At 62.2% G+C, this 19942-nt stretch overlaps 1 protein-coding gene across 2 annotated transcripts in view; it reads right to left on the reverse strand.

The window, feature by feature from the left end:
- Window positions 1-1074: 1074 nt before the first annotated feature.
- ABCA7 (ATP binding cassette subfamily A member 7) overlaps window positions 1075-19942 on the reverse strand; it is a 45629-nt gene continuing 26761 nt past the window's right edge. Inside the window, exons 28-51 of one of the 2 annotated variants that reach the window (XM_074978051.1) lie at window positions 18947-19045; window positions 17750-17904; window positions 17290-17414; window positions 17083-17181; window positions 16361-16556; window positions 15952-16046; window positions 15486-15518; window positions 14840-14945; window positions 14330-14404; window positions 13812-13981; window positions 13557-13734; window positions 12919-13034; window positions 12074-12218; window positions 11675-11798; window positions 11311-11440; window positions 9818-9938; window positions 8168-8230; window positions 7430-7536; window positions 6738-6879; window positions 6519-6653; window positions 5767-5870; window positions 5189-5281; window positions 3861-4104; window positions 2547-2828 (exon numbers count right to left, since the gene is read on the reverse strand). In XM_074978051.1, the coding sequence (XP_074834152.1) occupies window positions 2685-2828; window positions 3861-4104; window positions 5189-5281; window positions 5767-5870; window positions 6519-6653; window positions 6738-6879; window positions 7430-7536; window positions 8168-8230; window positions 9818-9938; window positions 11311-11440; window positions 11675-11798; window positions 12074-12218; window positions 12919-13034; window positions 13557-13734; window positions 13812-13981; window positions 14330-14404; window positions 14840-14945; window positions 15486-15518; window positions 15952-16046; window positions 16361-16556; window positions 17083-17181; window positions 17290-17414; window positions 17750-17904; window positions 18947-19045 (2999 nt within the window). In that variant the 3' untranslated portion in view covers window positions 2547-2684. Of the gene's footprint in view, window positions 2829-3860; window positions 4105-5188; window positions 5282-5766; window positions 5871-6518; window positions 6654-6737; window positions 6880-7429; window positions 7537-8167; window positions 8231-9817; window positions 9939-11310; window positions 11441-11674; window positions 11799-12073; window positions 12219-12918; window positions 13035-13556; window positions 13735-13811; window positions 13982-14329; window positions 14405-14839; window positions 14946-15485; window positions 15519-15951; window positions 16047-16360; window positions 16557-17082; window positions 17182-17289; window positions 17415-17749; window positions 17905-18946; window positions 19046-19942 lie in introns of both variants that reach the window. The other variant, XM_074978052.1, reaches the window with a different exon arrangement.

Genomic DNA, 19942 nt, shown 5'->3' on the forward strand with positions numbered 1-19942 from the left:
CATCACCCATTTCCAGCTCCTGACAGACAGAGGCCAGGGCCACCCGCCCTTCCCTTCCTGGCAAGAAGCCATTGATGGACCAAAGCTGCATGAATTTATCTAGTCCTTTGCTGACTCTATGAAAGCCTTGGGCCTTCATCACCTCCCCTTGGTGAAGAGTTCTACAGTTAAATTGTGCAGGGGGTGAAGAAAAACTTTCCTTGGTTTGTGTTAAACTTGGTGCCTGTTAATTTCATTGGGCGACCCCCTACTTCTTGTGTTTGGGGACAATTTATTTACTTTCCTCTATTTACAAACACCACTTACACTTATTCTTTCTCCACCCTAGTCACGATTTTCTAGACCTCTATCACAAGATGCCTGGACAGCTGGATTTCTAACACCCCGATTGGCCCCAGCCTGCCCATCCACTCCAGCCACCCGGGGGATAGTCCAGCGAGGATGACACCCCCGTCTCAGACCAACTCGTGATGGTCTGCTCCTGTGTGCCCTCATCGCCCAGCGAGGACAAAGCAGGATGTGGGTGTGACGAGCCACCTCTGACCCAGAGAAAACAGAGCGATTCGGCTCCCTGAGGCGTAATTAACCTGCAGAACTTGCTGCAGGCATAGAAGAGAATCCATTGGTTACAAACGGGCAACCAGCCAGGACTCCTGGGTTCTGTCCTAGTGACCACAAGCCAATTGGTTCTCCTTGGGCCCCTGTTTGCTCTTGTGTACACTAAAGAAAATTAACAGAGGGCCTGAGCCGTGAATTATTTGCAGGGTAGTTAAAACCTACAGGCGGAGGGTTAGGAACACTCCGCAGGTGGCTAGATGCCAACTCTCCTGGGCCCAGGCCCAGCTCTCCGTGTCAGCTTGCACAAGTGGCTGTTGTAACTCAGTGCCAGGGGCCAGCCGTGCCAGAGGTGCAGCCCACCCTGCCCGGCCTTGCAGGAGCCTGGTGAGAGTAAATACCCTGAAGATTGTCAGCTGCTCAGAGACTGGGGAACCGGGGCTGCTGCCGTGCCCTGGAGACGCAGAACAGCTGGAGAACAAACGCGGACGGCCAGAGAGAACTGTTCCACCCGCAGGCTGAGGGTTGCCGTGTGCGTCTATTTAATTCACTGCGTTTTGCACACAAATCTCCAGAGACGCTGGAAAACACGACTGACGAGACCGCCCAGCCCGGCTGCGCTCAGGAGGGACCGGGCAGAGCGGATGGGGCCTGGACGCAGGAGCACAGCTCTCTGGGCACCGGGGCCGGCATTGTGCAGGGCGGTGGGTCGGGGGGTTGTAACAGTCGGTGGAGGTGGGGCAGTACATGCTCAGCAGCCACTGCCTTGACCCTTGGCACAAAGCACCAGCCATTGCCAGGGCAACGTGGTCACCGGCATCAGCAGCCATGTTAAAAGGGGATAAGACAATACACGGACGGTGGGCGGGGCTGGGAGTGAGTGGGCGGAGTCTGCCCCAGGCCAGCGCCTGGCGAGAGGGGCGCGTGCTACCCCTCCTTTGGGGGTGGAAGTCCGGGTGTTGTTAGGGAGCTCAGGGCATCGTTAGCCACAGGGGATGGAGTGAAAAGCAACCAGCCTGGGAGAGGAGGTGGGCACCCAAGTGAGAGGTGGGGGAGGCTGTCTGAACGAGGGCACCAGCCCCCACCACGGCAGATGCCAGGAATCAGGGACAAACGCCTGCCCAGCTGGGCCTTCACCACCAGTTCCTCCAGGAGCCAAGATCAGGCCTGCAAGCCACTTGGGGGAGGCAGCTGGGGAGCCTACGGACGCATCGATCTCCCCGCCTCAGGCTGCAGGTGGGGGAGCAGCATTTCAGGGCCTCGTGCTGGGAGAGAGACGGAGTCGGAGGAAGGACCCGTGCAAGGGGACGTTCCCAGTAGAGGCCCCCGTGGGCGCAGAAAGGGGCTCGGGGGCCACGCCGATGGAGTGCTATGGAGAAGTTCCCAGCCAAGGCCCCTGGGGGGATGCAGGGGAGAGGGAGCACTCTCCCCAGGTGCAGAGGGGATCCCTGAGACCCCCCAGCCAGTGAGGGCCTTGCGTTCCCTGGGGGAGGGGGGCAGCACATCCAAACAGCAGCTCACAGCAGAGGATGCACAGAAAGGGGGTTTACAAAGACCCCACAGGGTCCAGCCAAGCCCCCACCCCTGACCTCTGGGCCCCAGGCAGCTGAGTTTAATAGGGGTAGATCTCAGAGAAAGCCCCTGGGCCTTACCCTAGGGGAAGGGCACAGAGCAGGATAGGACAAGGGGTGAAATCCTGCCCCAGCAAGAACAGGGGCAGGGCCCCGTGCAACTGCAAGAAGCTGGTCCCAGGAGCAAGGTGTGCCCAGCATTTGAACCGGGGGCAGAGGTGGGCGCTGGTGCCCTGAGTGTGGGGGCAGCACATGGAGGCCCAGCCAACCCTTTGCTACCTGCAGGGGGCTGTGAATAGCAGGAGAGCCAGGAGTGAGCCCTGCACACCCCAGCATGGGGCCTGGCACTGCCCCCTCTGTTCGGCTGACTCAGGCTAGGGGGCTCTGAGTCACTCTCCCGCCAGCAGCCATGGACATGGGCCAAGGAGTGTCCAGAAGGGCCCTCTGCTCCCAAAGGGTGTCTTACTGATCCAGGCTTGGGGGCAGGCAGAGCTTGCATTCCCCCGTTCCTTGCTGCAAGCGAGAGGCAGCCTGGTGCTCACGCTGCTGGAGGAGGTCTCAGACAGCACTCTCCCGGTAGCTGTCATCCTCCAGGAAGCGAGTGATCCTCTTCCAGCGGCCAGGCGGCTCAGGGTCCGACGGGGTCGCTGAGTCCAGCAAGGGCTCCTCCTCGCTCTGCTCCTTGGCGAAATGGACAAACACCTGGCGGGGAAGGGATGAAGGAAAGAGTCGGGCAGGCCTACCTCGTGGGCACAGCCTGGGAGTGGTGAATTGAGCAGCGTCTGGCTCGCGCTGCACATCCTCTCTCCCAGCGGAGGCAGATGCGAACGAGGGCCTGAGAATTCAGTGAGGGAAACGGCACCCGGCGGGCGGACGGGCAACCAGCTGGTTAAGGGGCGTCTCTCGGCAGCGCAGCACAGGCGCCGGCTGGTGAGCGTACCAGTAAGCGGCTGTTGGCACCAGCCCGTACGCAGGTGTGTTACAACGCTCCTGCGGCAGTGCTTTAACCCCGCTGCCCTGTCCCCGCCCTGCTGACGGGCCAGAGGGAGACAAGAGGAGCAGCTGCCCTGGGGCAGCAGCTGGCACCTCAGGCCATTGAAATGGCCACCAGAGGCCCCGGCAGGGTGCATTGTGCCACTCTGCAGGGCAGGGTGACGGAGGCTGCCAGCAACCCCGCCCCTTCTGCCCAAGGCCCCGCCCCGAGCCAGGTCCCTGTGCGGAACAGCTGGCTGCTCCCTCCTTGTGCCTCCCTGCACCACGCTCGGGGGTCAGGGCACGGGAATGACACTGTGCGCTGACCCCGCCCCCAGTCCAATGATCGCAGCTCCCATTGGCCAGTTTCCAGCCAATGGGAGAAGCAGTGATTGGGCTGGGCATCGGCGGGCAGCACAAAGTTCTCCCTTCCCTCCCGCCAAGGGGCTGGCTGTGCCGAGAGGCCCATGGAGGGAACCACCAGCCAGTCCGGGAATCCTGGCTTCGCAGCCCGCAGGGAGCCTGCCTCAGGGTCCCACAGGGCTGGATCAATGGGCCACATCCTGCCCGACGCTCTGCGAAGGGCAGCTGCGGGCGAGGCAATGCTGGGGTGCATCACAGCTGCTCGCTGGACACTCTCCCTGTGCCAGCTGGCACCTCGGGGGGTTAGGGGACTGTCCCTAGGCAACATCCAGCCCCGTGCACAGGGGGGCAATGCCCCAAGGCTGGAGGAGAGGGGCCGCGAGCCAGCCCCAGCCCCACCTGCTCCAGGGTGGTTTGGGATACGGAGTAGTCCTCGATGCGGTAGCTGCCCCTGTGAGCGGACAAGATGCTGAAGATCTTGGCCAGGGAGCAGCTGCGAGAGGGCAGCTGGTACTGCAGCATGCAGTGGTGCCGCTCTTTGAGGACGATGCCGGGGAAGGAGTCCCGGATGAACGTCTCCAGGGGCCGCAGGTCCGGGCAGGGGCCGGACACCCGCAGGGTGATGGTGTAGCCGTCCCCGAACCTACGGCAAACAGCAGATGTGTGCTTGGACCCGCTGGGTGCACCGCAGCACAGAGCAAGGGGGGCTCACAGCTCCGCAGAGCGGCTCCAGGGGAGCTCTGAGAGCTCCAGCCCTGGGAGAGGTCAGTCAGCCTTACCCAGCCAGGGAAGAGAGCAGGTGCGCTGGGAAAGGAGAGGCAGCCACAGCTCCCCTTCCTGAAATCCTCTGCTTCAGCCTCACACCAGGGAATTCCCTGCCCCGCCCCGGTGTCTCAGCCCTGACTTGGTGCCAGTTCATTCCCTGGCTAATCCCAGTGCATCCGTGGGTGGCGACCCTCTGTGCGGATACCTATGGGGGTGGCTCCCGCTCAGGGCCTCTAGGGCAGTGCTCCTTGAATGCCACGTGCGTTTGCAAGAACAGGCTGGTGGTCTGTATCTTCTGCTATTAAAACCAGATCCGCTCTTCCTTCCTCACTGCTGCGATACCCCATTAAATCACAGCAGCTTGGCTTTGCTGTGTGTGCTGCTGTGGGGCTGTGCGGTTTGTTTGCTTTATTTCTGGCTGGATGACAATTTTTTTTTTTTTGGGAAGGCAGTTTGCATCGGTGTCCCGCGTTGAAAATATTATTGGCTGGGGTGCCGTGGTCTCCGAAAGTTTAGAAACACAGCTCTGGGGGACTGGGCTGAGACCCCCCCACAGACTCATTACACTGGCTGCCCAAGGGCAGTAAGACTACAGCTTTGGGCTGGATTTGAACCGGCAACTTAGAGGTGAGGCACCTTCTGCCCCACCCCTGGCCAGTGACAAAGTGCTGGGACAGCCAGCTGCCTGCAGAGGGATCTCCAGCCTGCATCCTTCCCTGCCTCAGCCTCCCTCCCCACTCAGGTAACTCTGCAACCTCCCCAGGCCTGGCCCGAGCAGGTGATCCGCTTGCGCTGCGTTTCCTGCAGAGCTTGGGTTAGGCTGGTGCAGGAGGGGGTCTCCCTGCCCTGCTCAGCAACACGGTCCCAGCCGGCCTCTCTCGATCCCCTCCCCAGACGTGACCTACATGATGGGGAGCTGGAGAACCGCAGGAAGCCACCGTGGCCCTGCTGCCCAGGGTTACCTGTTCTTCAGGTGCTGCACGCTCCCGAGGCAGCGGAACCGGCCGTTCACCATGATGGCCATGCGGGTGCACAGGGCTTCGCACTCCTCCATGCTGCTCCCGGGGAAGAGGGGATGGCGTGAGCGCCCCCTGAGCTCTGCATCCCCCCTGCCCGACAGCCCTCCCCAACCCGAGCCACAGGGGAGGGGCTGAAACGGGCTCTCAGCTGGGGTAAGCTGTAGCCCTGCTGACCCCAGGGGCTGCCACAGGCCGTGGGGGCTGGTCCGCAGGGGGAGCTGGGCAGGGTCGCTGCTCACCCTGCCAGAGAGCATGCGGGGGGCACAGCAGCACCTCCTGTTGCAAACCCCTGGCTCAGCCACCGATCGGGGGCGGTGCTGGCTTCCCGGCCCCTCCCCCCCGCTTCAAGCTCTGCTGCCAGCTATGTGCAGGGCACAGAGGGAGTCACTGCCAAGCGAGGGAGCCACAGCTCCCCGTGAGTTACAGACCCCCCCCGCCCCGTGTCTGACGCTGTTAGTGGGACAGGAGGAACGGAGGAGCCAGCAGCTCAGCCCCTGGGCCCGGCCAGGTGTTTCCCTTACCTGTGGGAGGTGAGCACGACGGACCTGCCCTCTTTGATCACACTGAGGATACAATTCCACAGGAACCGCCTGGCTCGCGGGTCCATGCCTGTGGTCGGCTCATCCTGCAACGGGCCCCGAAAGCCGCTTCGGGTCAGCGCTGGCCACATCCGGGCCAAAGGCGCGGTGCGAGGGGAAGGCAGCGGGTTTGGCATGAAGCCTCCTGCAGGCCACTCTGGCTGCAGCAAGGGGCAGGTGGTGCGCCCATGGCTGACACGGTGTAACAAGGACCGGGCCTAACAGCTGTGGCGCTGCACAGTCCCTGGGCAAACAGCCTGGAGGGGTTTGGGTAAGTGCTCCCTCCATACCTGGGCCCAGGCAGAGAGCCCCCATTCCCTGGAAACTGAGCACTTGGGCAGCCTCCCAGGTGCGATTCCAATGCCGCTCAGCCGGTTAGCTGAGCAGCCATTGGGGGCAGTGTATGTTTCTATGGGTGGTGCACATCAGGACATGCCTTGGTGCACAACACAAAATTTATTCCGCTCGTGGATGGAAAAGATTCGAGGGAACAGACGGGGGGGCAGTTACTAAATCCCCGTGTTCTTACGTTAACTACCCACGTCAGCTAACGGGGCTGGGGCTGGCACGTGCAGATAACTGCAAATGAATGGCCTTCCCCCGTCCCCTGAGGCTGGTGGGAGCTGACCCGGTGCTCACTCACAGGCACTGGGAGAGTAATTGCCACGTGCCCACTGCTGCCCGGCTGCACTGACCAGGAAGATGACGGGCGGGGCCCCGAGCAGGGCGATGGCAGTGGAGAGCTTGCGCTTGTTTCCCCCGCTGTAGCCGCCGGCGGGTCGGTCAGCGTATTGTGCCAGGCCCAGCTTGGAGATCCCCCACTGTGCCACCTGCAGAGAGGGGAGCACAGAGGCTCAGGAGCCGGCAGGCAGCTCGCCTGCTCTGGGGTCCGCCGGGGGAGGGAGAGTTCTTACCCTGGGCGTCTCCTCCGCAGGGACGCCCCGCAGGTGGCAGTAGAACTCAAGGTGCTCCCGGCCCGTCAGCAGGGGGTTGATGGCATCGAACTGGGGGCAGTAGCCCATGTGCTGATGGACTGACTGCAGGTTGCTGAGCACGCTGAGAAGACAGAAACCGATCAGCCGCTGGGAGCATCCCACAGCTGAGCCCGGGGAGCCGACCAGCCGCAGGGGGCGGCCCAGAGCCGAGAGGGGAAACCAAACCCCAGGGATGGGAGGTGTCCTGCAGCGCTACCCACTGTGCTCCAGTGAGAGGGCAGGAGAACGGCCCCCCAGGGCTGCCAGAGCCCTGCAGAGCACCTGAGGGAAGGAGAGAGTGTGTGTGTGTGTGTGTGTGTGTGTGTGTGTGTGTGTGTGTGTGTGTGTGTGTGTGTGTGTGTGTGTGTGTGTGTGTGTGTAAAACTCACTTCTCGTGCTAGTGTGACCTGCCGTCCCCCCGCCCCACACCTCCACCACACACAGACGCCCCCCACCGTCCACACAGTGCCGCTCCCCTGCTCCCCTGCAACTCCCCTCTCTGCAGTTTCCCACCCACCCCAAGCCAGGCACCCCCTGCCCCCACTTTCCTCTAACACACTCATCCCATTCATTGAGGCCTGCCCCTGCCCCCGCCCATCAACTTCTTGGCACTCACCTGCCCCCCCACTCACCTGTGCCCCTTCAGGCAGGCGTCTCCTAGGCTCACCCCGGTGTCCCCCGTCAGCATTTTGAAGGTGGAAGTCTTTCCAGCACCGTTCACTCCCAGGAGACCGAAACACTGTGCAGGGACCCGCCACAGGGTTAAAGGCAAACCGCCCCCTACGCCCCGCACCCTGCCAAGGGGACCCATGCCCAGGGCCCAGTGAGAGTGTCACAGCCATGCACCTCAGGAGGCTCCGGGGGAGCCAAGGTGCTGCTCAGGAGAGGCTGTTGCTTGCACGTCCCTGTCCCTCCCCGAGGCCATGGCAGTGAATCAGCCTGGCCAGCACTGGCAGCTGCAGGCAGAATAATTTTTGTGATGTGCACCCAGGCATGTGCGGATGTGCACCACCCATTGACACACAGGCTGCTGGCTGGGGGGCGCTCTGCTAATCAGCTGGGCGGCACCTGCATCTCTCCTGGGCGGCCGCCCGAACGCTCGGCTTCCAGGGAACGCTAGCTGGGGCGCAGGCCCTGGATCCGTGGGGCCTGTCACCGCATCCTCCTTGGGACATACTCACTCACCCCCTGCACCTGGGGCCACAACTGTGACCTGGGCCTGAGCCAGCTGCGTCCCCCATTGTGCTGCAAGCACGACCCTCTTCCAACTCTTGCTCCACAGATCAGAGCTGCCCAGCCACCCTACCTCCCTCCCTCCGAGTCCCAGCCACAGCCCAGAGCTCTGCGCCCGGCCCCCAAAGCTGCCTTACCTCCCCCGGTGGGATTCCCACGCACAGGCGGTCCACAGCCGGCTTCCTCCTCATCTGGTACACCTGGGAGAGAAGACGGAGTGAGAGCTTCAGAGCCGCCCGCACTCCCGAGGCCTGGAGCATGTGGGAAGAGGGCTCGGCCATGTGCATGTGCTGGATCCCCTTCTGCCCCAGCCAAGCGCCTGCTGCAGCCTGTCTGCTGTGACCCGCCCCCCCAGCGGGGAAGGCCCGGAACCCCACCTCCTCCTGCTGCACTGCCAGGTCCCAGTGGCTGGCTGCAGGGGTTCGTTGCCCAGTGATTACAGGGCAGGGTGGATTGAAAATGCATCACCAGAACCATGTTTTGACAGGACGCTGGGTCTGTGAGCAACTGAACATACTGACGGGACGTGGCCGTGCCCAAGGGGAAACTCGGGCGGCTGCATTAGAGCTCATGGGACTTGTACTTAACACCACAAGACCGGCCAGCCTGGCTCAGAGCAAAGGTCCAGCTAGCCCAGTGTCCGGTCTTCTGCCAGTGGCCAGTGCCAGGTGCCCCCGAGGGAGGGAATGGAACAGGGAATCATTGAGCGATCCCTCCCTTGTTACCCATTCCCAGCTTCCCCAGAGGCTGGGGACACCATCCCTCCTCGTCCCGGCTCTCGGTGGCTCTCTCCTCCACGACTGTATCGAGCTGTTTCTTTGAGCCCTGTTACAGTCTTGGCCTCACAACACCCTCTGGGGAGGGGTTCCACAGGCCGGCTGTGAGCTGGGGGAAGAACTTCCTTGCTTCTGGGTTAAACCTGCTTCCTGGTCATTTCATTTGCTGACCTCAAGTTTGTGCGTTATGGGAACAAGTAAAGAACTTTTCCTGATTCGCTCCCTCCGCACCCTTCCACATTTCATTGTCCCCAGACTTATCCCCCTCTGAGTTGTCTCTTTTCCAAGCTGATGAGTCCCTCACACAGAAGCCGTTCCATGCCCCTGATCCTTCGGGTCGCCCTTTTCTGAACCGCTTCCTATCCCAAGAGATCTTTTCTGAGATGGGGTGACCACACCTGCACCCCATATTCAAGAGGTGGGCATCCTAGGGATTTACATGGCAGCAGTAAGATGTTCTCTGTCTTATTATCTCTTCTTTTCTTCGTGATTCCCAGCATTCTGTTTGGCTTCTTTGCCTGCCGCTGCCTGGATGTTTTTAGAGAACTATCTGCAATGCCTCCAAGATCCCTCTTTAGAGTGGGAACAGTTAAGATCAATGCCTCATCTCCCCATTTGTTATGGGTTGGAGGCATCACACTGGCTGGACTGTAACTCCCATGATACACCCAAAAGGACTCCCCAAGGGCCCTTTCAAACGGTGGGGAGGGATGGTGATGCCTTATGGGAGATATAGTCCAATCAAAGGGGTCTGGCCCATGGCCAAGAACGGGGCCAAACCGGAGATTCGTCGGCATTTGAAAAGCTGCCAAAAAAGTGAGAAGTTTGCCCCCAAAACTGGTTGGAGACTCATCACATTTTTCCATAAAACAGCAAAACGTGGCCCAAGGAATCGCCTCAGGTGACAGCAGGAGGCAGATGATGGTGAATAGATTCCCCACAGCCCCCAGGCGAGGAAGAGGCTGTCCTGGGAGCAAGGTCACTGCCCAGCTCCACCCGTCGCCTCTGCACCTTGGTCAGGTCACGCAGCACCAGGACGTCTCCCTGACGTGTCCCGCTTGTGATCTTCTCGCGCTCCCTGGCCACGTCCTCATCCTCCTCCCCTAGAGGGGGGAGTTTAACGGCAAAGGGCCTGAAGGGAAGAAGGGGGAACAGTTCAAACCAGGAGAATGGAGGCAGATGTCCTGCTAGGACAAGCGGGGTGGTTTGCACAGCTGCCATGGGATGTAGGGAGCTCGGAGAACCCATCAACTGCGCTGCAATCTCGGAGGTTCTTGCCCCAGGGGGCTGCAACCAGATGTTAGGGTCCCAGTTTGCAAAATGGGAGGGGTCCTAGCTAGACCCCAGCAGGACAGGACAGGGTCTGATCACGATAAGACATGAGAACTGCTGGTCTAGTCTGGTTCCGGATGCAGAGACAGCCCCACGTGAGCAGGCTCAGATATAACTCCAACCATGCAAGCACACCGGGGAGCGTGCTGGGGACCTAAGCACCTAAATCACTTAGGGCATAACACCACAGCAGCCGAGGGGCTGCTCGTGAAACCAGAGCTGCACTAGCTACCTCGCCAAAAAGACAGCAGAAATGCAACAGAAGAATGCACCCAGGGGTTCAGGTAAGCTCATGCAGCCACTGCTCACGGCTACGCCCTCGTGCCTTCATGGCTCCTTTTGGCGAGCTGGCCAGATTAAAGCAAGCCCGGGTACATCCCTACAAGCCGCACCCCCAGCTGCAGCACAGAAGGAGCCTGCGGGACTTTGGAACATTTTTGTCCGATGTGGGTAAAGTCACACCCATGCCCATTTGGCACAGAGCGGCCTGGATGGGCACACAGATGCAACAAGCAGGGGAGCTATCCGGTGTTCCTTGCACGCTGAGCACTTGGGCAGCCAGCCAGGAGAGATTTGGATTCTGCACAGCTGGTCAGCAGAGCCCCCACAGCCAGCAGCGTGTATTTCTGTGGGTGGTGCCCATCCACACATGCAACAAAATTCATTCTGACCATGGCTGGGAAAAATTGGAGCGAATCCTGGCAGTATCTCAGCCCCTCCCCAGTCACGTCACTGAGATGTCAAGTCTGCCAACCCGGCCCCCACCCCAATGACTGAGAGGGTGCGTCTACACCAGGAACTAACTTCAAAGTTCACGTCGAAGTTAAGCACTACTTCAAAGTAGCCGGCAGAGAGTCTACACACATTTTCCCTTAATTTGAAGTTAACCTGCCAGTCCTTTCTCCATTCCCGGGAATGGCGTAGTGCCTTCCTTCAATGGAGGGTGTGTGAGATGCTCTACTTTGAAGCTGAACTTCGAACTAACTTTTGTAGTGGACACGCAGCCGGAGTGTGGTAAAAGGGACAGCTGACCAAAGGGCTCACCCCAGCCCTGGGCTCCTCTCAGCAGTTGCCGTTATGGCAGAGGAAGGCCGAGGGGTTTGGCTGGAGCTGGATTCCTACCCCAGCCCCCCCCGACTGCTCCTCCTGCCACACCCCCACCGGCTCCTCACCGGAGTTTGATGAAGAACCCGTACTGCAGCAGGACGGTGAGGAGGAAGAAGACAAAGCCCTCCAGAGCCATGGCGCACATGTTCTTCCCCACCAGCTCCCAGCACAGCGGTGACACGAAACGCTTGTCTCCTGCAGGGGAGGAGGAGAATGAACGGGGCGGGGTAGGGAAGGTGGGGAACAGGACAGAAGTGATGCGCTGCAGGAGATCGGCTATCATGGTGCTGGGCCGGACTAAGCACTAGCCAGAGACACACACTCCTGAGGAGAGCGCTGCAGGGTTCCCATTCACACTGAGTCCAGGCGCGCCGCAGGGCTGGGCAGGGGGGACATGCAGCACCGAGACGCCGGGCTCTGGCGACTCACCGAACCTCTCAAAAGCATCGGCCATGGCCTGGTTCTTCACCATGTCGATGAGGCCCCGGCCCAGGCAGAAGTGTGGGAAGATGAGGAAAACCTTCTTCAGGATGCGGTTGATGTTGTTCAGCTTCTACCCGGGGGGGATGCGGCGGGGGAACAAAAGGCTCCATCTCAGGGCACAGCCCCAGCGTGGTGACCCCCCTCAACTCAAGCCTGGGGCTCCCCTCGCCTTCCCACTGGGGGTCCTCTTCTGCCCCCCACCTTCCCTCCAGGGAACTGAGCTCATCTCATGGCAGACACCAGGCTAAGGGTGGGGCCTGCTGGTTAACCTTGGGCTGGGACCCCATCCCCTCCATGCAGCCTGCCCTGAGGGGGCCAGGGAAGCCCCCAGGGTGCAGGGCTCACCTGGTCGGTGAAGAGCTCCAGCACAAAGGTGGCCATGCTGCCGTTGATGCCGATGAAGAGGTTGACGCAGGTCAGCACCACGTAGGCCGTGCTGGGGATGCTGAAGAGGAAGGAGGCCGGGTACATCAGTGGTGTGATGGACCAGCTGTGGGTTGGAAGAGGAACAGAGCTGAGGCAAACCCAAAAGGCAGTGCCAGGCCCTGCATCAAGGACACAGGCCCACACCACAAACAAGACGCCAGCGCCCTACAGAGCCTCCTGTTCCAGCCAGCGTGGGCCAAGCTGCAGCTGGAGTTCTGGCCCACGAGGCAGGGCTGCCCACTATAACCCACACTGACAGACCTGCCAGCAGAGGTGGGAAAAAGGACCCCAAAAAGTTACTTGACTAAAAGTAGAGCTGCTGGAGGGGGGCGGTACTTAAGTACAAGTCACCGGCATCCCTCTGGAAAACTACTGAGTAAAAGCACACACGTCACATCTTTATTGTACTCAAGTACCCATAAGTGCAAGCAAGCACACTTCTACTCAAGTAACTTCTTGGTGACTTTTCCCACCCCTGCCTACCAGGCAAACTCCCAGTGAGGGAGTGCAGGTTTCAGCCTCTCCCTAGTGGCTGGTCCCAGGCCCCCGTGACGGAATAACCACAGACGCTTGCTTGGGCCGAATCTCCAGGCTGGGCCAGCTGCCTCCTTCTCCCTCTGGCCTGGCTTTCGGTCCGTCCCCCAGGATTTCCCAGAACCCTCCTTGCCCCGGTTGACAAAGCAGGCTCAGAGCCCCCCCGCCCCCTGACTGCGCAATGAAGCTTCTCCCCAGTGGTCAGGGCCCGTCACGGCGCAGGGCCTAACCCGTAGAGGAACAGCAGCAGCACCAGGGCAGGCAGGTTGGCCGAGGACACGTAGGACTTCTGCTGGAAGCAGAGGAAGATGAGGACGACCAGCCCAGCTGGGACCAGGTAGTTACACTGTGGGGAGAAACAGAGGGTAGGACCCAGTCGAGGTCGCGTGTGGGTGAGAGGGGTTCTAACTGGGTCAGGCCCGAGGCTGGGTCCTCAGCACTGCAACCCACGCCCACCTCTGACCATGTGCTGTGCTCAATGCACACCAGCCAACCCCCACCACCCCACCCTAGCCCAGGGCCTCTCTGTCGCCCAGCTGTGAGCCCCGCCTTGGGCTGGTCTCGGCTCCTGGTGACTGGGCCCCCGGAGGTTGGGGAGTCCATCGTGGCCTTGCCAGAGGACTCCTCCCTTTCCACTCAGGCAGCGGAGCTCAGGCGTGTCTGTGGCGAGGACCCGGGTTCAACCCCCACTGCCGCCAACCTGCCCAGGTGTGTGGAGTAATGGGGCTGACCCCTGCCTGCTGGGGAGAACCTGCCTGTGAACCCCACCAGCTGCCCCTGTGCCGAGGAGCTATAGCCCAGCTCCCCAAGCTTCTCTGGGACCCCTCCTCTGCTACATAAACCTGCCACCCTCCAGCTCGCCACACACCATGTCCCAGGCAAAGTTGCCCAGCCAGTAGACGCTGGGTTTCATGCCGCTGACGAAGTGCAGGTGTTTGGCCTTGCTGACTCGCTCCTCGATGAGGAAGAGGACGAAGCTGGCGGGGACGAAGGACATGGCAAACATCACGCAGATGGAGACCAGCACATCCACCGAGGTGGCCATCCTGCCATGGGGAGGGGAGAGGAAGATGAAACAGCCGCCTGGCCTGAGCCCCGGCCCCTCGGTGAGCCCCGTACGCACAGCGCGGCCTCCGAGAGCTGCTCCTTGGTGAGGTTCAGGGGGTGGTTGATGGCCGTGATGCCGTAGCGCCAGGGCTCCGTGCCCTCGGGCAGGCTGGCCCGCAGCAGCCCGTTGTTCACCACGTTGGCGAAGGACACGGCGGCGTGCCAGCCCTTGTTGTTGAACCAGACCTGCGGCCACAGGGCAGCACAACAACAACGCTCAGCACCGAGCTCACCCCCACCGCACAGCTGGGGCCCGAACCCCCAAGGCCCAGGACCCCCTGGCTCTGACTGCCAAACCCCAACCGCTTCCAGGGCCAAGAATAGGGCCCAGGACCCCCTGGCTCCAACCCCCAGACCCCTCTGCCCCCCCGAGGGCCAGGAATAGAACCCAGGAGTCCTGACACCCAGTTCCCCTCCCCGCTCTCTGGGCCTTCTCAGACTGGCTCCTGGGGATTGGAATATGTGGCACGAGGCTGATGGGCCCCATGATGGGAAAATCCCCACACTGGAGTCCCCCCGGCCCCAGCCACTGACCTTGACATTACTGCGGGTGTCCAGGCCTTCGACAAAGCTACTCAGGTTTCCCAGCAGCCTGTCGATGGGGCTCCCCTGGGGGCCGGACAGGGACGTCAGGCCAGGCTGAACCGTTCATCCGAGCCCCACCGCTCATCACCTCCCCAACCCTATCCCACCGCATGCCATCCCGCCCACCCCAGCCCTGCCCCACACAGATCCCCTCTCACGGGACAGATGTCGCCAATGTTCCCTGTACCTTCTTCCTCCTGCATCTGTGTGTGGAATAAATTTTGTGACACGCACCAAGGTCTGTGTGGATGTGCACCACCCATAGAAACACACTCTGCTGGCTGTGGCACTGTGCTATCACCTGGGCAGCACTTGAATCTCTCCTAAGGGGCAGCCCAAGAGCTCAGCTTACAGGAAACCCTGCCTGCCACCCCCCCACCTGGGACGCTCTCAGACTCACCGCAAAGACCTGAGATAGGTGGCTGACTGCCCTGCCCTGCCCCACCCGCTAGGCGGTACCTTGCTGACATTCAGCACGGCTCGGATCTCCCGCACGGCACCATCCACCTCCTCTGCCGATGGCAGGGCCTGCAAGCTCCGGGCACCCAGAGAGATGCCACCGTACCTGGGAGGGGGCAGGGAGGGAGGGTCGGTCTGGAACCCAGGTGTGCCCCTCATGTTCCTCCCCACCAGGGCAGATTCGGGGCAGCACCTTGGGGCCAGGACAGGGAGACGCCCCTCCGGCTGCGATGGTGGGAGAGCAGGAGTATTAGCACAGAACAGGGAGCCCCACTCATGCCCAGGTACAAGGCTGCTGGACATGCTGTCTGCAGAGATGCTGGAGAGGGGGGTACCCAGGAGATGGGGGTGCCAGCCCCTCCCACTGCAGATCTTCCTGACCTTCAGTCGGAGCCACTCACCCCCACCCTGCCCAAGCTGGGACCAGAACCCAGGAGTCCTGATCCATCCCTACCCATCCCGTTCAAACTGGCTTCCCCCAGAGCTGGGACCAGAACCCAGGAGTCCTGATCCATCCCCACCCATCCCGTTCAAACTGGCTTTCCCCAGAGCTGGGACCAGAACCCAGGAGTCCTGATCCCCATCCCATGCCCTCTCCAGTGGTACTAAAGCAATCCACATCCCCGCTACCCCTGCATCCTCTCACCTCTGTTCATTGACCCACTTCTTGGTTCTCAACCTGTGGGAACAAACAGGACAGGGCCCAGCAGCCGTCAGTTCAGCTCTCTGGGTGAGTCCCTGCATCACAGGGGCCAAATGGCTGATAAACAGCCCTAGGGAGCGAGGCCTCAGTTTGCACCCCCAGATCAGGAGCAGCTGGGGGGAGCTGTCAGGGTGAGCGACGCCCCCCCACCCCCGATGGGGAGAGCAGCTCAGGCTCCAAGGGGCCAGTCAGCCCCTGGTCTCTGTGCTACGGCTCCGTCCCACCACACACAGCAGCAATCTGAAGCAGGCAGGCAGGGAGAACTGCTGTCCGGCACCCATGGGTGCCTTGGGGTTGTGTGGAGGGGGGAGGGTTGGTACATCATCTCCCAGCCCCCCAGGTCGGCGGCAAAGATGGGAACCTTCCCCACGTGGGCCAGCCCCAGCGCCCCCCCCACCCCCGTGCTCACCCCTGGCGGATGAGCTTGGGGTAAGTTTTCACCAGGTAATCGGAGACGTTCCTGCCCGTGAGGTTCTGCAGGATGTCGCCGGTGCCCCTTTGCACCTGGCGGGAGGACAGACAGCAGCAGACAGACAGACAGACCAGACTGGGATCACCACCAGCCCAGGCAGCGCCCCCAGGGCCGGGTGGAACCAAGGGCTGGTCCCAGCTCTGACCGAGTTCACCAGGAACCACCTCCCTCCCCACTGCCTCTGGCAGCCCCAACAGTTGGGGGGATTGGAGGAAGGGGGTGAGGGCAGCTGCCAGGCTCCATGCCTGCCACCCCCGGCCCAGCCTGATGTGGCCTCAGGCCGGGCAGCTGCCTGCCCTCTGGGCTGAGTCCCCTCCCCTCCCCTGCCCTGCCCCACAACCGCTACCTGTGGAGGAGGAAGTCCCCCCGCTGCTTCGGGGCAGTCGGGCAGCATCTTCCTCGCCCCCCCAGAGCTGCACTCGCAGGCTGGGGAGGGGTCAGCGGGCGTCCAACTGGTGTTCTGGAAGACCTCGGCCAGGGACCGGGGCACTTCGGGGGTCCAGAAGCCTCCTGCATGGGATGCCGGAGGGCAAGGCGCTCTCCTGAGCATGGGGCAGAGGCAGGAGGGGGTAGGCGGCGGGTTAGTCCCCAGCCCAACGCTCTCAGCACAGCCTGCCCCAGCCCTGTGCATTGTGGGTCAGAGCAGGACACAGACCCCGGGGGGCAGGAGGGACAGGCTGGGCAGAATAAATTTTTCTCAGTGTGCCGAGGCATGTGCAGATGGGCACCGCCCCTAGAAACACTCCCGCTGGCTGCGGGGACTCTGGAATTCAGCCGGGCAGGATTTGAGCTTCTCCAGTGGCTGCCCAAGGGCTCAGCTTACAGGGAGTGCTGGGGGTGACCCCTCGGATGCCACCCCCCAACACGCAGGACAAGCAGCTGCTGCAGAAGGAGAGTGCCTGGCCCGACAGACCCAGCCAGGCTGGGGCGAGGACACCCCCTTGGGAGGAGCCGCAGCCACCTTGGGCTGCTCTTGGCAGGTAAGCAGGGTCCCTTCCCAGAGGCAGTAACTGCCCCTCCAGCCCATACTCACTGCCTGAGGGACGGGCACAGGATGGGGCTACTCACCCCTCCAGGGCATCCCTCATGCACTTGGTGCCGAAGCCCGGCTCGGCCAGCAGGGCTCCCAGGAGCTGCGCGGAGTCAGGGTCCCCCGGGGAGTCATCACTGAAACAGAAGGTGCAGAAGGGCCACTTCCGTCACCCCTCCCGGCGGCGTTGTCCTGGGACACCCCTGGGGCCAGCCCCGTCCCCTCCCAGCCGTGCCGTGCCACACCTGAAGAAGGTGAACTGCTGCCCGTACATCCAGGGCTCCAGGGGCAGCGGCGGGTACTTCCCGAAGGGCGGCACGACCAGGCTGAAGAGGAGGGCGATGCACACGAAGGCAGCCGGCAGGACGATCTGCGAACGGGGCCAGAATCAGGAGGTTCCCGCAGCCAGGGCCCCGAGCCAGGACTCGGGAGAGGGCCATGCCGCCGCCACAGCGCTAGGACACCCTAGGCTGGGTCGAGGATCCCTCAGCCGGAGAACCTGGACTCCCCAGGGGCTGGGTGGGAGCCCAAGATGAAGGCCTGACCCGCTGCTAGGAGAATATTCCTACAGGAGCATCGCCCCCCCTCCCCATGCTCCATTCACGCCCCTCCCCTGCTGCCCCACTGCCCTGCAGCCTCTGCTCTCAGCAGGGCCCCCCGGCCCCTCTCCCCGCAGTGGCCAGGCTCCGGAGGAGCTCGCGGTACCTGTGCGAAGAAGCCCCGGGTGCTGCGGCGGGCATAGAGGAGTCTCTTGGTGAAGAGGGCTCGGAGCTGCTGGCGGGTCAGGGCCCAGCCCACCACCTGTCGGGAGCCGGTGCCGTCCAGGCCGCGCAGGAAGTCCGTCTCCTTGGGCTCCTCGGCTGCGAGAGGGGGAGACCCCATCAGCCCGGCCTGTGGCTCCAACACCCGTGTGGAGCGGCCGCCCCCGTCCTGCTCCGGGGGCCAGAGGGGAGGCAGCAGGTGAATTCGGGGCTGGAGCCACATGCAGGGAAAGGCGCATGGGGGTGGGGAGGAAGCACACCATTCTATCAGGGACGGCTCTCTACATGCGCATCTTTAGGGGCACGTGTCCCTCATCTGGACTCAGGGCCAGACCCCCGCACAGGCCACCACCCCTCCCACGGCTCGGGATCCCCTCCCTCCCAGCTGCCGGGCCTCCTACCTTTCCGGGGTCCTTTGACTCAATGCAAAGAAAGAGAAAGAGGACAGATCTCACCCAGCTGCACAGGGAACGCCCCCAGGGCCAGGGGAACCAACTGGAGAGAAGCTGGATTCTCCCAGCAGAGCAGGCTTTGTGAATCGTCCCCGGGGGTGGCCAGGCCTGCCCAGCCATTCACGGCTGACAGGTGCTGGCTGGTCGCCAGCTCCTGGGACGGGGCCTTTCGCTCCCAGTCAGCTGTACCCCTATTTCACAGCCTTCCCCTCACTCCCACATCCATCCCACGATGCCTCGGGAATTACCCATGAGCCTCTGGCTCCCGTTAGCTCTGCGCACTGTGAGGCGGTGCCAGCGAGAGCAGAGAACCAGCCATTTCTGACCACTTGTGTCCTTGCAACAGTGCCCCACCTCAGGCGAGAGGCAGCCCCCACCCGCAGGACAGAGAGAGAGACCCCAAGGGGCAGGTAGGAAGCTGGTGAGCAAAGTGTCCTCAATTTTTTTTCCACCCATCTGCAGAATAAATTTTGTTCTGTGCACCAAGGCATGTGCGGATGTGCACCACCCATAGACACACAATCTGCCGGCTGTGGGCGCTCTCCTAATCAGCTGGGCAGCATTTAAATCTCTCCTGGGTGGCTTCCCAAGTGCTCAGCTTACAGGGAACCCTTCTGGGCAGTGACCGAGCTCAGCCCCACCCTCACCCTGCCGCCAACAGGAGGCAGAGCCCGGCTGTGCCCCCTTACCTGGCTCGGAGTCTGCTGCCTCCAGGTCCCCGTTCTCGCTCCCCGTCTGGAGGGCGCAGGAGCAGCCTGAGGCTGCTGTTCCCACTCGCTGTGGGGCTCCTGCAGATACAGGACCGGGTCATCACAACACAGGCAGGTGCGAAAAAGCAAGTGGCACCCAGGGCAGTGCAGAGGATTTGGGGGGCCCAGGATGAAATCGGAGACTGAGCCCCCCTTCCTTCCAAAAACTTACCACTGGGGGGGACCTGGGGTGGGGGGCGTGCAGAGCGAGCCCCCCAACTCACCCCAAAGCCAGGGCTGCCACCCGTGGGGCTGGGTCCAGCTCCCTGCACCAGGTGTCCCCATTGTCTGGGGGGGACCCTGGGCCAAATGTCAGGTTTGGGGGCCCTCACAAATGACAGGCCTGAGTCAAACTGCCCCTTTGGTCCCCCTTCCTGTGCAGCCCTGGCGACACCTCGTCACCGAGAAGGCAGCGACTGGCACTGCCCGCAGCTTCCACCTGGAGGAGCAGCCTGCTGGGACTACAGGACCCAGCAGGCAATGCAGCCTGGCCCCTTGGAGCGGAGGTGCATGCTGGGACTTGTAGTCCACACAGGCTCCTGCACCAGACATGTTTTCTATTGGCCTGCCAAGCACCTGGGGGCAGGGGTGTGCCCAGCAACTTCCTGGGCTGCCCTGATGCAACCCCTGCCTTCCCCAAGGAGCGCCGGGGAGGCGGGGGGAACAGTTTGGGTCCAGCTCCCAAAGCCATGCGGCATTTCCTTCCGAATGCAGACCCTCCTCTCAGGGGCCAGAGTTGAGTTTCTGATACAGGTGCTCATGGAGCTGGGTCTAGAATCACCCGAGAGCTCCAAGCTGGCACGATGGTCCCTCCCTGAGGTGGGCAGCGGCAGGAGGCCTCTCGGCCCCCAGGCCAGCAGTTCCCGACTCTTCCAGTTCCACGGCCCACTTCACTGAGACGAGCTATTCCATGGTGCACCCGCTGCTTTCAGCTGA

The sequence above is a fragment of the Carettochelys insculpta genome, chromosome 27 (genome assembly GCF_033958435.1).
Source record: "Carettochelys insculpta isolate YL-2023 chromosome 27, ASM3395843v1, whole genome shotgun sequence".
NCBI lineage: Eukaryota > Metazoa > Chordata > Testudines > Carettochelyidae > Carettochelys > Carettochelys insculpta.